This window comes from Calliphora vicina, chromosome X (assembly GCF_958450345.1).
Source record: "Calliphora vicina chromosome X, idCalVici1.1, whole genome shotgun sequence".
In the NCBI taxonomy this organism is placed as follows: domain Eukaryota; kingdom Metazoa; phylum Arthropoda; class Insecta; order Diptera; family Calliphoridae; genus Calliphora; species Calliphora vicina.
Genome location: NC_088785.1, coordinates 4,211,452 through 4,229,111, shown reverse-complemented (window position 1 = coordinate 4,229,111; position 17,660 = coordinate 4,211,452). Strand labels below are relative to the sequence as shown.

The 17,660-nt window shown below is 31.1% G+C and overlaps 1 protein-coding gene across 1 annotated transcript in view; it reads right to left on the bottom strand.

Annotated features, from left to right (window-relative positions):
* Positions 1–10,440: 10,440 nt before the first annotated feature.
* Positions 10,441–17,660, bottom strand: part of mav (maverick) — a 43,693-nt gene continuing 36,473 nt past the window's right edge. The window contains exon 2 of the mRNA XM_065514739.1: positions 10,441–13,794. Within this exon, the coding sequence (XP_065370811.1) occupies positions 12,385–13,794 (1,410 nt within the window). The 3' untranslated portion in view covers positions 10,441–12,384. The remainder of the gene's footprint in view (positions 13,795–17,660) is intronic.

The following is a 17,660-nucleotide window of genomic DNA, read 5'->3' as shown; positions in this document are numbered from 1 at the left end:
TAATTTGTTTTTCTCGAAAATCGCAAAATTTAAATCGCAGGTACGGAAGAACTATAGGAGGGAGGTATTGACATATTTTTTTCATATTTTTATTCCCTATTGTATTCTCATAAATCCCAATGTTATGATCAAAAAATTCTGAAATTCGTTAAACAAAATTTTTTAAAATTTTAAATGGAGTTTTGAAACTGCCGTTAGGTATCCTACGAAGGTATCCTAAGTAGACAAAAACTAGCTCTTATTTTAATATTTCTCAAAATATGTTAATTTTGTTCCTACATTTCTTGTTCTAGTGGCCTGAGACACGTTAATGGCCTGCGGAATTTTTAATAACTTTTTTTTTATCTTCTATATCTCATTAGATCGACAATTACGCACACATTTGGAGTCTTTTAAATTAAATTGCAAAGTAATTATTTAATGGCAAATTTTTTAAAAAACTGAACAAATTTAATTTTTTGCCCTCAAAACTTCATCGTCGTTGCGTTACCAGTTAACCTTATCCTATCATCGGCCTGTTCTATGTATCATTTTACACAACGTGTTTCAACAATACATAGAACAGGCCTGTACCTCGTCCATACAATCTTGGAACACTCTAATATACATACATGTACATGTGAACGTAAATTTTTCAGTAAAATATGTTTTTGACTTTTTTCTTTATGTCATCTATTTTCATTTTCAAAATCTGGTCGCCTTAGTTTATAGGAATATGCACCAGTGTATTTACGAGTTTATCCTTTACTTTATTTATTATTTAATTATTTATTATTTACTAGAAAAAAAAATCATTCAAAAAATGTTGAAATTTTTTAGTTGGTGGATTGAAACTCGTTATTAATAAAAACTATGCTAGCAGGTTGATAGCAATAATCAAAATTATATCAGTAAGCAGATCCTTGCATCTAGTGTAAAAACTGTTGAAAATAAATTTTAAAAAAATGTGTACAAACCTGTATAAATTAAAGAAAAAGATGCATATTTTTGTTGTAAAATTACCTATTTCAGTTTTTATTTAGCTAAAACTATACGTATATTAATCGTTTAATTCAATAATATATAATAAAAAACCTGATTCATTTAATACAGAGTTATGTATATATGACTAAAAAATAAATAATTAAGCTTAAATAAAATAAATTAAACAACACATTGAATTAGGGACGGATAACAAATTAAATACTTTTTCGTAAATCGATAGACTCATTAATTGCTTTTGAAATCAAAACCAGGATCCTTTTTACAAAATTTGGTGCACTCATGTACATTCTATTGCAAACAATTTTGCCTTTTTTCTGTTATCTTTTTCATAAACAATCATAATAAATACTTACCAGCTACTTTTTAAAGAAAAACATTCTAAAATTGTACAATTTGATTAAAACTATAATTTCAATTTACATATTTATAAATTTAAAAATACATACATACTTTTAATTCGGTACCTAAGTAACAAACATACGATTTTGTATAAAATCTGAAGAAAAAGGGCACAATTTTTTTTAGAAAAGAAATTGGTATGAGGTAGATACGCATCCTTTTTGCCAATTAGTTTTAAGTTTAATATTGCATTAACATAAAGTACAAAATACCAGTGATGCCATGCTACATAAAAAATTGGACAATTTCTATTGTGTTTTCTCAAAATGTTTCTTATTTCATATCCTTACGTTTTTACCTTTTAAAAACAGTGATTAATAAACATGATTATTTTAAATTGCAAATAAAAGAGCCAAGTAGTTTAACAATTTTTAACAACTCATTATTTATTCAAATGTACACAACAACAGTTTAAATAGTCACTCTGTTTTTTTATAGAATTAGGACCGTTTTCTCAATGTATCGACAAACTATCTGTTAATAAATGTCGACATAAATTTATTAGGCCGATAAACTGTCCGTTAACAATTTTGGTTTTCTCAATATACCGACAAAAAACATTATTTTCAGTTGGCAATAACTCTCAAAATAGATGTGAAAGTTGGTAACCCTGCCTTCAAGTGACAACATGTTTACATAAATCAGCTGTTTAATGTGGCCATCGACAGCCGGAATCTTTTAAAAAATTCATTATCCAGCATGTCTGCGAGGCAATGTTGCCAGTTTAGCCATTTTCCGGCTAGATCTAGCGATTTTATTTTCATTTAGCCATAAAAAATAGCTAGATTCAATCTAGCCGGAAGATTTAGCCATTTTATTTTGTCCTAGCCTTTTTTATTTTAAACTTTTCTTGAAATTTTTTAAAAAATATACCAATATTTTTAATCAAATGACAAAGAAATAAATAGTCTTTTTTAAAAAAATTTTACATAGTGGATTTGATGAGAACAGACTGCGTAAATGTATCCAAAGGAAACACATCAGTCATATTCAAAAATCAATTTTGCATTTATTTAATGGATCCGATTTTGTTTATAAGTGCCCAGAAATTTGTTTAATTTATCAAAAAGGAACCAATTTATATTGATATTACAATTTTTTAATCTGCTAAGAAATGTAATATTTTATATACTAGTAAAGTCGATCTCACTAAATAAAAATACATTATTTATCAATTTGTATTCAGTAATTTTGGGTTTTAGCCATTTTTAATTCTAAATCTAGCCATTTTCAGAGCTGAAGAGTTGGCAGCCTTGCTGCCAGGTAGTTAGGCCTGGCATGATAAACTCTTTCAACTCTGTACGATAAATAAATGATTGGCAGATGAGAAAACTGCCCTTACAGTTACGAATTGGAAAAATCATAAGTCCTATGTATGTTTGAAATTGATTTTAAAATGGAAATGGTTGTTAAAATTTTTTAAAAAACAGACGTTTTTCAAAAAAATTTTATTTTCGAAAATGATTTTTATCTTTTAAACAAAACAAACAGTTTTACAATTAAATTGGAAAGAAAATATTTATGATGTTTTGAAGTTTTAACTTTAAGAAATCGTTATTTCACTAAAATGAAGCGATCTAGAAAAACTGAAATTATTTCCGCACTCTATGAACTCAAACAACCAGAATTGCTACTTCAGTAGCCCGTTTCTGTATTTCTCGAATCGAAAAACTTTCCGCATCAAAAGATTGAATTGCAACAAAAACAGTGTAAAACAAGTAAGAAAGTATGGTCGGTCAAGCCATAATACCCTACACCAAGTAAATGAGTAGAAATATTTTTCTTTTAAAATATCAATAATTTATATTCGTGAGTGATTTTCGGAAATGGGCCTTATATGGGAGCTATGACCAATTATGGACCGATCACCATGAAATTAGGTCGTGTGATTTATGTCTATATGAAAGTTATTTATGTTGAATTTTGTGTATATACCAACATTTTTAAGTGATTTAAGCACGTTAAAGTGATTTTCGGAAGCGGGTCTATATGGGAGCTATGACTAATTATGGACCGATCGTAACAAAATTTGGTGACATGAATTTTGTATATACATATAAAACTTATTTGGAGCCAAATTTGTGTAGATACATATATAAATTAAACATTTATGACCGATAAAGTCCAATTTCGAGAGGACATTTGTATGGGGGCTAGGTGAAATAATAGACCGATTTCAGCCAGTAGACCGATTTCAGCCACTATGGTGGTGTAGGGTATAATGAAACAAAATATGTTTTTTCTCGCACAAGTGTTTCTGTATCTTGAGTTTGCGATAATTATCTGTCATTTAAATAATTTTCCACCAATTATTGGAAGGATATGAGAAAAAGTGTTTCTGTAACAATATTTTGCGAAAAGTTTCTCACAAGAACTGTCAAAACAAGTCACATTTGAAATTGGTGTGAGAAAAACAAAATTTTAAAAAATATATGTAGATATTTTTAACTTCGTATGTATAAATATGGAACCCAAATCAGCCGAAAATGTAAGTAGCACAGAGTTTGAATAAAATAATTATATATAAGTAAGTACACAAAAATGTGTTTTTAAATATTTTTTTTAAATTCAGCAGTTTTAAGCGCCACACTTTACTTTTTGTTTTATATTTAAATGATGACAATCAATAAAACACAATTGTTATATTTTGTCATTTTAAATTTTTTTTTTAGCCTTTTTTGAAGACAAAAACCGAAACCGCTTAACCGGTTTTTTTAAAAGACAATAATCGAAACCGGTTTTTTCAAAAACACACTTTTTCGGTTAAACCGGAAACCGGTTTTTTTAAATTTTCCGGTTTTTTGAACACGCTACTCGACAATAATTTGTCCCATATGCATATTAATGTCGTAACTAGTCATGAAATCTGCACCAATGATTACTTCGTCCAAAATGTCTGCAACAATAACAATAATGTTGTCCATTTCACATTTACTTTACCATATACGGTGTCAGGATCCACAGTAGCTGAGCGCAGACTTACCCCGTATAATTCAATTCTTTTCTTGAATAATCGGGCCTGACGATAGACCGTGATTCCACGTGTCTAAAGTAAAAATGTACTTGGTAGCGAAACGGATCTGGTTCGTTTTCATGGTGCTTTGTCGATTCGCTAAATATGACCGAATTTACCGCAGCTATAACATTTAATTTCTTATCGACTTACCAAATTATGACTTTCGTGTGCCACAAACCCCATGTTTTACCTAAGGATCACGAACGACATTCTGTATATTTCTTTCATGTCGTCTCCATGCAGTGCAACCATTAAGTCATTTCCGATTGAATTCGTCTATTAGCGTCTTTTGCAATTCTGCTTTATTATCTGCTGTTGGTAACTCCAAATAACACAATTCTTTTGAGTTGTTCCACTTTAAGCTCTTCAAAATTCGTGACCGCCAATTGATACGTGTTTACCTTTTAAAAACGGTGGTTTATTTCCTTTAGCATTTAAACGGATTATTTTAAATTTCAAATAAAAGAGCCAAGTAGTTTATTAATTTGAAACAACTCTTTATTTGTTAAAATCTACACAACAACAGTTTAAATAATCACTCTGAGTTTTTATACAATTACACTTTTATAATTTACAAGAATACACAACAAATTACTGTTTTAGAACACACTTAAATTATTTATTGGCTTCATACTGTGTTTATAGGCCAACGCCATATTCTACTAGTTTCATGTATTATTTAACGGAAAAATTCTAATGTTCTATTTTCACAATGATTTAAAGCTGCTCCACAATTAATATTGTCATATTTATAAAAAAAATTTATTAACCTAAGTACAAAAAAATTACAAAAATATGTGGTCATGTGCTTGACATCACTGTTTATAAATTTGGTCAAAGATTGGAAAGTAATGGTTTTCTAGCCAGTGTTGTTTTTTTTATTATTACATTATATATGTATAATTATTCATTACGATTTTATATGATCTTAAAAAACTAAATGCGTTTTTTTTGGAAGGAAAATCGGATCAGTATTACAAAAAATACTTATATTAGCTAAATTATTGGCAAGTAGTGGAATGTTATTTGGTTTGTGCGTTTATGATTTCATAGTTGGCATATCGTATTTTTCTATACACATATAAAGTATTTTTTTTATACGTTTATTATAATATTGTTCCTGGCCTTTCAATAAGTAATTAAATCTTATAACTAAGCAATTATTGTTCTCTCAGTGGAGAATCATATTTGGCAAATTATGGTGTTTTCTTTTCTATTATGTTTCATTCTAAAAATGTATGCAAACATGTGAAAAGTTGCCGTTTTCCTTTCTAAATATGTTGCATAAATAATTGGTAAATATGTTACATATTTCACCCTCTGTTATATTTCAGGGTGAGATAATACCTTTTTTGCAACTGCGTTAAGTACTTTTTTGCAATTGAGTAACAGCTGATTTCCATTGTTGAAAATCAGTGTTGTTAATGCTGTTGGCAAAAACACTCAATTGAATGTCGAAAGTCGCTTTAACAGTGTTAAATATCGCTTTTTAATACAAAATTCATTCAATATTTGGCGCTCTAAATATACATTAGTGTTAAGTGTAAAATCAAGAAATTATTTTGTTCCATTCTAATAGACAAAAATTTTTCACTTTGCAAGGGTGTGTGTAACATGATAATAATATTACACATTAATAAGGAATAATTTTTTTTAGAAAAGAAAACACCATTAGTCTCAAATTAGATGAGTTGTAAATCAGCTCTACGCAGCCTTGATCTGTCTTGAGTTATTGTAAGTTTTTCTAAATTCTTTCTTGGCACATCTAAGTCTCTGTGGATGTTCTCATTTCTTATGTACCAAGGAGCTGCCGTCATGGTTTTAAGAATTTGGGATAGCGCACTCTGTATGAGATCAATACTGGTATTGCTTGTTGTTCCCATAATTGGATTCCGTATGTCCAAATTGGTTTTAAGACTGTCTTATACAGGATGACTTAACAGTTAAGGCTTAATATCGATGTGGCTCCGCTTGGCCACAAAGTATACATATGTAGATGTCAAATTTGACGTTTCAAAAATTCAAAATCAGATGATAGGGCAGTTCTCTTAAAAAGTGATAGCAAATATTTTGTACTATAATATCAGTGATGTGTTAAAGCAAAGCGCTATACACAGCGCGAATATGGTAGACAAAGTTTATCACGTAGTCGCTTATCATGTAACTGCCGCATTTAATCCTAAACAAGTGATCCGATAGGTAAGACTCCAATTTTGTGTGTACTAGAAGGCAGTAGGCATTTAATCTTGTGTAACTATTAGACCTTTATACCAAACCTTGTCAAGAGCTTGGGCAACATCTAGAAATATTGCCGAACAGTACATGATGCTCAGGGAATCCGAATTGATGATAGCATAATGTTAAAATGTTCACTTGAATTATTTTCTCAAATAGTTTAGACAAACAAAGCAATAATCTAATCGGTCGTAGAATGATGCTAATGTCATATACTTCCCGGGCTTGGGTATCATTATAATTTGGGAGATTTTCCAATCGTTCGGAAAAACTCCTAGAGACAAGATCGCATTGAATAGTTTTTAGTTTAAGATTGTCTTTTATGATTTTCAGACTAACATTGATTAGTTTCTATGCGAACTGGTAAGTCCTCTAATACAAAATTATTTGTTGCAGGGTTTGGTTGGAACACATTACTTAAATATTCAGCTAAAACTATGACTTTATCCTTTGCACTACGTGCCCAGGTACCACCCGATTTTCTTATCGGAATTTGACCATCCACCGCTGGCTTAATGTTCTTATCTGAATTCCAAAGGGAGAAGTTTGAGTGCTTAGTACTGATTACATTTTCAAAATATCTTAGTTGCAGTGGATAGAAAGCAGAGGCATACATTTTAGGCTTAGGAGGAAAAAGATTAACGACTTGAAGTCGCTGATACAATTGTTGATATCTCCCTCACACTGAATGTTAAATTCAGTGTGGATATGGCTGATGTCTTGAATAATTAAGCTTCTGTATGCGTCACCTAAAATGCAAAAGGTCGTATCAACACTTTTTTAAAATTTCACAGGAGACACAAAAAACTAAATACAATGTAAAGTGTTGTGGTTACAAATATTATTTACAATCTTAAATAAAGTCGTTATTTTTAAAAATAGAAAGCTAAAAATTTGTGAATACGTGTGCATTGATGCACTGTACCAATATCCATTAAAAACTCAACTTTTAATTTTTTTGGTTGTTACGTCCTTTTGCAATTCAGGTGACGATATGCTATTTCTGCAGTAATAGAGTTTATTCCTGGATATGACAAAATCTATTAGATCAGGGATCTTTCTAACCTCAATATATTTCATATTAATAAAGAATGTTGCATCATTTTAGGTTACTAATTATAATTATGAATGTAATTTGATGAAATTTAGTAAACGTAATATTACTGGAATTGCATTATTCACAACAAATTTTATTGAAATCGGTTCATGATTTCAGAGTATGTATGTTGTTACGAAATTGCACTATCGATTTGAATTTAACGATTTGTAAAGACAGATTGCAACATTCATCGTGTTTACAAACATTTCCATCAGTAGAAACTTCTACTTACCAACAATGCTGTCTCTAAGTATTGCAACATAACATTAAAGCTGCTAAAAGCTCTAGAAATAGAACATGCTAGTTTTGTCCGTTAAGTCTAGTACTTTGTTCATGTTTGCGAAAAATTATGGTTTTTTCATGCGAAACATTTGATATGCAACTGTTGGTTTTAATTTCATGCGTTGAAAAATAAGTTTGCCATTTTATTTCACATGTTGTTCACAATAATAAACAGAGTACTGCTTTTGCGAAATTATTTCCCAAATATTTCATATATAGTTTGACAGCATTTCGCACGAAACAATTCATTATCATATGTCACTTTAATGCATCAGTATAGTTTTACACAAACAAAATGCCTGTTTTTCTTTTTGTTTTTATATTGCTGTAGAGTTGCACAGACCTTATTAATATACCTTGGATTTAAGCACAATGTTTGCTGCTATGATGTGCAAATTTAACCCTTAAATGCATGATTTTTATTTTTCTATAAAGTTTCAAATATTTAGTTGATTTTTATTTATTATATTTCCTTTAGCTTTAGTTTGATTTAGAATTTCTTTAGCTGAAACTTTTCGTACTCCATTTGATTTTGCTGAAGGAGAATCTGAATTAGTATCAAGCTTATTTTCGTCTAAAATTAAATGGAACTGGAATGTAGACAATTGACAACAATATGCATTAAAGGGTTAAAGAAGTTAAAGTTCAAGAAATTTCAAAAGCCAACAACGATGAAGTTAAAGAAGTTAAGGAAGAATTTCAGGAAATTTCTAGAACTACAAACGAGAATGCCATAAACCGCAGGGTTGATAATCTTGAAACGGAAGTCAGCTCTAGAAATAGAACATTCTAGTTTTGTCTGCTAAGATTATTCATGAAACTGCTGGAAGATGGCACTGTATATAAATAGTGGCAGCGGATGCATTCAGTTTAGTTGATCACAGGCACTGTTAGAATTAACACCAACTGCATTACAAGTGTATTCTTGTACATTATAAATTGTGTAATATAAGTGTGTGTTTAAATTGTTGTGTACATTTGTATAAATAAAGAGTTATTTTAATTTTAAACCACTAAACTGCTTTCATTTGCAATCAAAAGAATACGGTTTATTCGAAGGAAATAAACCACCGTTTTTAAAAGGTAAAAACGTAGCAATATTATATACTCCCTTACATCATAAATTAATTTGTATATATGTACATATGTCATGAAATCTTGATCCAATTTTAAATATACATATATGTGGAGATAATTAATTTTCAAATTAGTTTATGTTACCAAGTTTCTTCAAATTACATTCATAATTACAACTTTTAACCTCATTACAAAATTTCAAAAACAGATTCGCGTTATACAAAAAAATAGTATTTTTTGTTTTAAGTCCCCCAAACATAAATTCAAGGCTGCATCAAAGATTGAGGAGATTTTTATTCCGCAATTTTTGTTTTATTATATTTAAACATTGATTTGATTAGATACATTTTAAATGTTGTATCTTATTTTTGCATTTTAAAAATAATTTCCCACTAATAGAGTTGGGATTCTTATTTTTTTCCGTCATATTCCGCAATATTTATTGCCGCAATTGTCAAATTTGATTGCGTTCATAAAACTTGCGATGTGTAGACTTCAAATTGCGCAATGATTGTTCTACTGATTGCCTGAGCAATTATTGTTAAGCATTAAGTTGTCAGTTCAGTTGTCTTTAATGTATAATTTCATCTTTCTATGAGCCGACGTTTTTGCTTGAGCTTAGCAATAAAAATTGCTACGTGGAGACATAGGGTGATGTCTGCGAAACTTCGCGCCATTTAAGATATCACAGAGTTGTAATTATTTTTGTAAATTGTATGTCAATGTACAATACATATATTTCCGACCCATGCACTATAGTTCAAGGTATCACTTTTTCCGTGTGAAATTCAAATTTCGAAGTTGTTATTATTCATTATTTTTTGTTGTCAACCTGTTACTAAAACTCCAATGCAATCAAATTCGCAATTGGTTTTTATAAAATACAAAATACTGCTTGACAGCACGCCTTCAAAGTCAAAGTTCCGATACATTTTTTAAAAATTTGTGAATAGTATCAATATTGTATTGTAACTTTTAACCCTAAATTGTGGAAAGTGTGTGAATAATTTAAACAATGTTTAAAATAGAAAACAACGAGACGTCTAAGTACTTAATTTATCATTCCTAGATATTTGGAAACTATTTCCCTTTATATTAAAAATTACAATTTTTAAACATAACCTTAAAGTAATTTCTTTTGATTACAAAACTTTAACTTTATAAAGCTTTTAAAAGTACTTAATTTATCATTCCTAGATATTTGGAAACTATTTCCCTTTATATTAAAAATTACAATTTTTAAACATAACCTTAAAGTAATTTCTTTTGATTACAAAACTTTAACTTTATAAAGCTTTTAAAAAAATGTTAACGTTTGTTAAACTTGAAATAAAAAGAAATAAATATATTGAAATGTTGTGAATTCATTTCATTTTATTTCATACTGCGCATTTTTGCGCTTTCTGAGTAATTTAATTTTTTCTAGGTTACTGAGCTAAAAAAAAATTAACTTTTGAAATTTGGCTAAATTTCCGCCATTTTGTCTACAATTACTTAAAAGTAAAATGTCAGAAATGCAGAAGAAAGGAAGATAATTTTCGAAATGAAAACACTATATGGCTTAATGGTGATATATGCTTTCAGATTTGTATCTTTGGTTACCAATGACATCCACAGTACACAAGGAATTAATACATTCGAAGCAGATGATATAAAACACAGACGAAGAAATAGGATCGTTTTAAAAATTGAACATACCCGAAGGGTCCTACTATGGAAACCCCTATCCACACCCCTGGTGGGCCCATGCGGTCAGAATTCAAAATTTAAACTCGCCAACACTTCTTCTTTGAGCATGTCAAACTTTAACTTATCTACATCTACTCTATAGCCATGGCACATTTTTTAAAATCGGGCTATCCATTCAGAAGTTACAGATTTATTTCCACCTTTTTTCAGTTTTTTTTTTTTGCTTCTGAAACGTTGAATTTTGTGCCAACAAAGCGTCATATCCGTGTAGTTTTGCTATACTTATTTATTTTGAAAAAAGTGCCTCTGAAGCACATAGATTTATCGCCGAAGCTTAGGGTGAATGTGTTCCATCGGTTTCAATGCGCGAGAGATGGTTTGTGCGGTTCGAAAGTGATGATTTTAACAAGGAAGATAGATCGCCCAAGCCAACCAAAATAGTTTGAAGACCAAAAATTGGAGTCATTATTCCATAAAGATTTTTGTAAAATTCAACAAGAGTTTGCAAAATCATTGCTACAGCAATTTCAAATGTTTGCGAGCAGCATGATTCATTCAAAAGGAGGGAAATTAGTTACCATACGAATTGAAGTCGAAACCTAGCCCCGTCAGATCCGCTATTTGATTCGATCGATGCAGAAGGCTCTCTCTGGGATACGCTTCACTTCAAAACAGAGTATCCGAAATATACTCTAATAGGGACTTTTTGGTACTTTTTACACGCTTCACCTTCGTGGGAAGGGTATATATAAGTTTGTAATTCCGTTTGTAATTTCTACATTTTTCATTTCCGACCCTATAAAGTATATATATTCTGGATCCTTATAGATAGCGGAGTCGATTAAGCCATGTCCGTCTGTCAGTCTGTCTGTTGAAATCAATTTTCTGAAGACCCCAGATATCTTCGGGAACCAAATCTTATCGCGAGTGCAGTGTACTACCAAAAGCATGGGACGTTGATGACATGACTTCACATCTATAGCATCTATAGCTAATTAAGCATAAAGAGCATTATTTACAACTTTGGAATCTTTAGTGACCCCCATTGAAATTTTCGGGCAAACATTTTCGTGGATATTTTAATACTTAAATGTCCTTTTAGAAAGTAATTTTTTGATTTTCTAGAAAATGGGGTCAAATTGTTCCCTAAAGAGAAGAGCTAGAGGGTTAAGATCTTCCACAAAAGTTAAAAGTTTTAACTTAAAACACGATTACAAAAATAAGATAATGTGTCCTCTGAAATGGCGCAAAGTGCAGACATCGAAATAAATGGCGGCAAAAAAATAAAAATCCCCGGACACCCTCTATTATAAAGTATTTTCGCAAGACAGTTTCGAATTTTTTTTTTGTGGCACTTTTTCTTTATATCTTTGGCATTTACAGTTGGATCTTAAAGTAGGATATATCAATGTTTTTGTCTCGAAAACCAATGTTGTTCTCTAAGGGCACTCTCTCTCTGTTCCTACGACCATACTGTCAGAAAATTAAAGCTCGCAAGAAATCATTAAACTCAATACTTGAAGTCAATGGCTCTTAGAGCAAAACATTGTATCACTCGAGACAAAAATGTACCGAAGTGTGAACTGGGTATTTATTACATTTTCTATGAACAGGCACATTCGACCACTTTCATATCGCTCCAAGTAGATATTTTTAATTTTTCGCTGTCCTTTTCGTCGACATGCAATACTTCTAATTCGACCAATTTGGAAGGGGCACAACAGGGGCGTGGAGCTTTGTGGCGATTCTGTTTCCAAATAAGACTTTGCAGCATAGCATGGTGATGCGCTGGATTATAACGGGGTGGACAACGGCCATGACAGTATCCGGCATCAAAAACTTTTGGTTGTATTATAAATTCGAATCCCTTAATTTCTTTAAAAGTCACCTCCATCGAATGGCGGCAGCAGCGTTGATTAGCCTTGTAGCAGTTAGTACGGCGGTTCTGACGATTCTTGTTGTTGTTGCTGTCGTAAGTATGATGGTGGTAATGGTGTTGTGTTGTGGCTTCCTCATGAGGGTCGCCGTGATAGCTGTCATACTTGTGAGGTCTCATGGAGCCTTGGACCTGATCGAAATGACCAATGATATTTAGCACAGGCATAAGTTGCTGACCCTCGGTCAAGGGGTCGGCTGCCAAAGCATCAGTAGCCGTGTTGTACGCATCATTCAGTATCCGAGCTCCAATGCGCTTGCAATTGTCGCACTGCAATTCTAAAACTACATGTTGCAGTCCTTTGTTCTCGATTGCCGTTTTTACCGCCTTCGATACGTCAAACTGTAGCCATTGCGTATGGGTTCCATCGGGCTTAGTTAGGTCTACGTGTATGTCGACTTTTCGCCCATCTAACCAGGAACGTTTGCCGGCTCTGTTTATAAAGTACAATTTTAAATTTAATACATTTACTTGTCGGGGGTTTTTTTGGCCTTCGCTTTTGTTCAAACCGCATGAACTGTTTTTAGGTTTTGTATTTGTTTTCTTATTTTTAGAATTTCTTATAGCTAAAATGGGACTATGAATAAGTACCAGTCTTATGTTTGCTTCTTCGATATCACTAGAGCTTAAATTTAAAATTTCAGGTTTAAGAGCAAACGTTAAGCGTATATTGGTCTTACGTTCATCTCTTGCCTTTTTCGTACTCCTAGGTTTCTGATATTTTTTTTTCAATAATAAAATATCTTTGACGCGTTCTTCCAGAGTTTGCTTCCTACCACTATCATCGTCATCAGCTGTTTCGTCGTCGTCATCGTCATGTTCTTCGTGTTTACGATTGTTATGTACTAGAGCATTTCTCTTTTGCCGCATTAGGTTGATTTCATTGTATGATGTGTGTTCTTGGTGCTCACTCGATAATGAACTACTGCTGCTTACTATGCTCAATATTTCTAATGGTCTTAAAATATTTTCATCGTACTCGCCAAGAACGTCTCGTAACTCCCGACGTTTACGCTTATGAACACGTTGCAAATATTCCCGATATTTGGTGACATACTCTTCTTGGCTTATGTTGACCTATAATTGAGATAAATATGAAAAGTTATTTATTATTTCAAAATAAAGTACTTGAAAATATTAATTATATGTACATATTTGTGCTGAAATCGGTTTTTGAATTTAGTATTTTTTAAAAATCATAGGGTTTTTAAGACATTTGGCCTAAATTCTTGGATTTGAGTTAAAATTCCATATTCTGTTTTTATACCCTTCACCTTCGTGAGAAGGGTATATATAAGTTTGTCATTCCGTTTGTAATTTCTACATTTTTCATTTCCGACCCTATAAAGTATATATATTCTGGATCCTTATAGATAGCGGAGTCGATTAAGCCATGTCCGTCTGTCTGTTGAAATCAATTTTCTGAAGGCCCCAGATATCTCCGGGATCCAAATCTTCAACAATTCTGTCAGACATACTTTCGAGAATTTTGCTATTTAAAATCAGCAAAATCCGTCCATAAATAACGGAGATATGAGCAAAAATCCGAGACAGCCTCTGAAAATTTCATCAAAAAACACAATGTATTGCATGCTTTGACAAAAAAGCAACAAAACGTATGTTTTTGGATGTGCATGCTTTGCGTATTTTGTTTTTCTTTTGTGTTTTGTTTCTTTTGGCGTTGTTGTTGTTTTTTATACAATTATACGTATGTTTGGATGTGTTGGTTTCATTGCCTTGCGTATTTTGTTTTTGTTTTTTCTTTTGGTGTTCTGTTTCGTTTGGCGTTGTTGTTGTTTTTTGTGTTCTTGATAAATTTAGGATGCTGTACGCTGTAAGTGAGCAATGTACATACATATATACTAATTATAAAAAATAATAATGCATCCACAACAAAGGTGAAGGGTATATAAGATTCGGCATAGCCGAATATAGCACTCTTACTTGTTTTCTTTACAAAAGTTTCCGAAGTGTCGATTTCTAAAAAATCACAAATGAATTTTTTTATTTTTTCATAATTTTTACAAAAAGTAGTTAATAAATAGTTATAATGACATTATTTTGATATTTTCTTCTATTTTAAACAAGTATTTTTACTCCCCCACAAGGGAATACATATTTGAAGATATACAGTGGTGGTCAAAACATATGCAACTAGCAACAGAATTTTACAAAAGTTGTTTAAATTAGTTTTAATGGTAAACAAAAATATTAATTTACCTTTAATATTTTTTTATTAATGCTTTAAAAATAAGAATATGAAATTTAATTCAGATTTTTTTTGCATTGAAAAGAATCAAAATTAAAAAATACGTAGTTTTTTGATATTTCATTGGCAAAAACATATGCAACTAATTGCTTCGAAAACATTTATGTCTATAATACTTAATATTTGGTGGCACATCCTATATTTTCAATGACGGCCTTACATCTGCAAAGCAGTGAAGCTGTCAAATTGGCAATAAAATTTGCAGGAATAGCGTTCTAAGCATCTACCAGTCCTTGAAACATAATAAATGAATTAGTGCAATTTTCGGGATAGATTCTTTGATTAACGATTTCCCAAAGGTTCTCAATGGGGTTTAGATCTGGTAATTGTGGTGGCCATTCCATTGCCGAAACTCTTTCTTGTGCTAACCACGATTTAACAACATGCGAAGAGTGCTTGGGGTCCTTATCGTACTGAATAACTCATCGAAGAGGCATATTATCCTTAGAATTTGGAAGCATTACTCTTTCCAAGATGTCTCTATAGATAACTCCATCCATTATTTCATTAATTTTGAGACATGGGCAAACTCCAGCATTAGGTTGACGAACATCACTGAAAACGGTTTTTTCAGAATAACTTCTGAATTTGAGGGTGTTTCTGAAATTTTTTGACACAATTTGTAATGTACTGAGCAAGCTTTATAACCCACGCTGGGTCATTTTCCAAGTTTTTTTACATCGTAGCACCGTGTTATCTATCTCAAAGTATAGATGTATACGTTTTCTAATGAATTTGATGAATAGTATTTTCTCATGGTAATGCAGGATTTTAGATGGTCTCGAAAGCCCAACTACTCATACTTACTTATTTATTTAGGCAAAATAGCGAAAGTAGTTTAGCAGTAACACTATTGAATTTTAATGTATGGCCCGGCCCGTGTTATTTATTTTAGTCTCATAACAATTATTTATCCGAGTTCCTAAAAATGTTGTTGTCTTTAGAAGAACATAAAAATCCACGATTCTTAAGAAAATCGGTATATTTACTTTATGTCCCTAACATTATTAGAAAATAGAACGTTAAGTGCAGGATTTTTATACGAATTCTAGTTATACGCAAGTATTTATTGTTTAAACTATTTATGTAAATAAATATCTACAATAATATAAATACTTAAACAGATTAAGATAAATATTTACTTACATTCGAACAAACGAGACAGTCGTTTACTCACTGTTGTTTACCTGAAGGTTGCTTTAGTCAACGTTTACCGAGCAAGTATGTTTGTAGGATTATTAAATCAAATTGTAGTCAAAAACAACCTTTTGTTGAAATGCAATAGGATTAAAAAGAGCCCGTTTAAAATGTATACAAATGGCAACATTGTACGTTATGGTCAATAAACAAAAAACATGTAATTTATCCTTATGTATTTTCGACGCCACCAGCTAATGTGTCGTCTGTCAGGTTTGTTGATTTCGATGAAACTAACAGAAATCGTTAAGCTAATAGGAAGATCAGAATTATTTAGTTTTTAATACTCTAGAGTCTAGACGAGACCTTTGTTAACAACAGTGTTGCCAAAACGGCGGTTTTTCAGCTAGATCTGGATATATTTTTTCGTCGTTGGCGGGTATTTTTCGGAAAAAACCGCTATGTGGTTTTTTCTAGCTGCAAAATATTTTCAGTTGGTGGTTTTTAGCTCTTTTTTATATCTTGTATTTACTTAAGCGAAACTAAAATAATAAAATTTTACAAACATTTTTTAAGTGTATGCCGATTTTTCTTTATGTTGTTTTTATGGTTTATCAATAATTGGTGTTTTGCACACATCTAAAAAAAATCTAAGCGCCATAATGACTTAACAGAAAGGCAGTTCCAAATTGATTGTTTGAAAAATTACATTAAGTGCCATTGGCGCATATTCATAACTCATATCTAAAGTCGGAACTAGTAAAACAGAAACTAAAAAATAGTTCATAGATAGTTGTAGATCTTATTCACAATTTATAACTAGCTTAGTTACTGCTTTGACATGTAGAGAAAACAAAATGTCGATAATATTTTGATATTATACTATAATTAATTAAAAGGCTTATAATGCTATTAAAAAACTATTTTTGTTCTCTAAAAAGTACATACAAAATTTATAGTTATTGTTTGTATGTAAATCAATTAAAATAAGGGCATGTAAAATTAAATTTTTCAATAGAATGTTGTTGACAAAAAAAACACATCTCTAGATTATTTTCTTTTTGTATACATGTATTAAAATGAAATCAATCAGCTGTTTTTTTGAATGTGTTAGTAGTTGGCATTTAGTTACAACTTTACCCACGATTAAGTGCTAACTAATTGTGCAGAAAGTAACCAATTGTGAATAATTTAAATAGGTACTTAAAAAAGTCAACACTTGGTGATCGTTTATGAATATGCGCCATTATTACAACTTGCCTTTATAGTTAAAGTTAACTTTAAGGGTACCTTTTTGTATTGCTTAAAGTTAGTAATAATGGCCCTAAGCCTAATAGTTATTTAGTTTATCAGTTTGAAACTGAAATGCAATGGAATTATTATGTCTGTAAAAGAATCAGAAATAAGACAACGATAGGTTGTACATTTTTGTATATCGCTGTAGAAGCAATTAATTCTAAGGTAATTTTTTTACTTTTTGCTTCTTAAAACCGAGACATTTTGTCAAAAATAGATAGTTTTTCGATAAATAATGTAT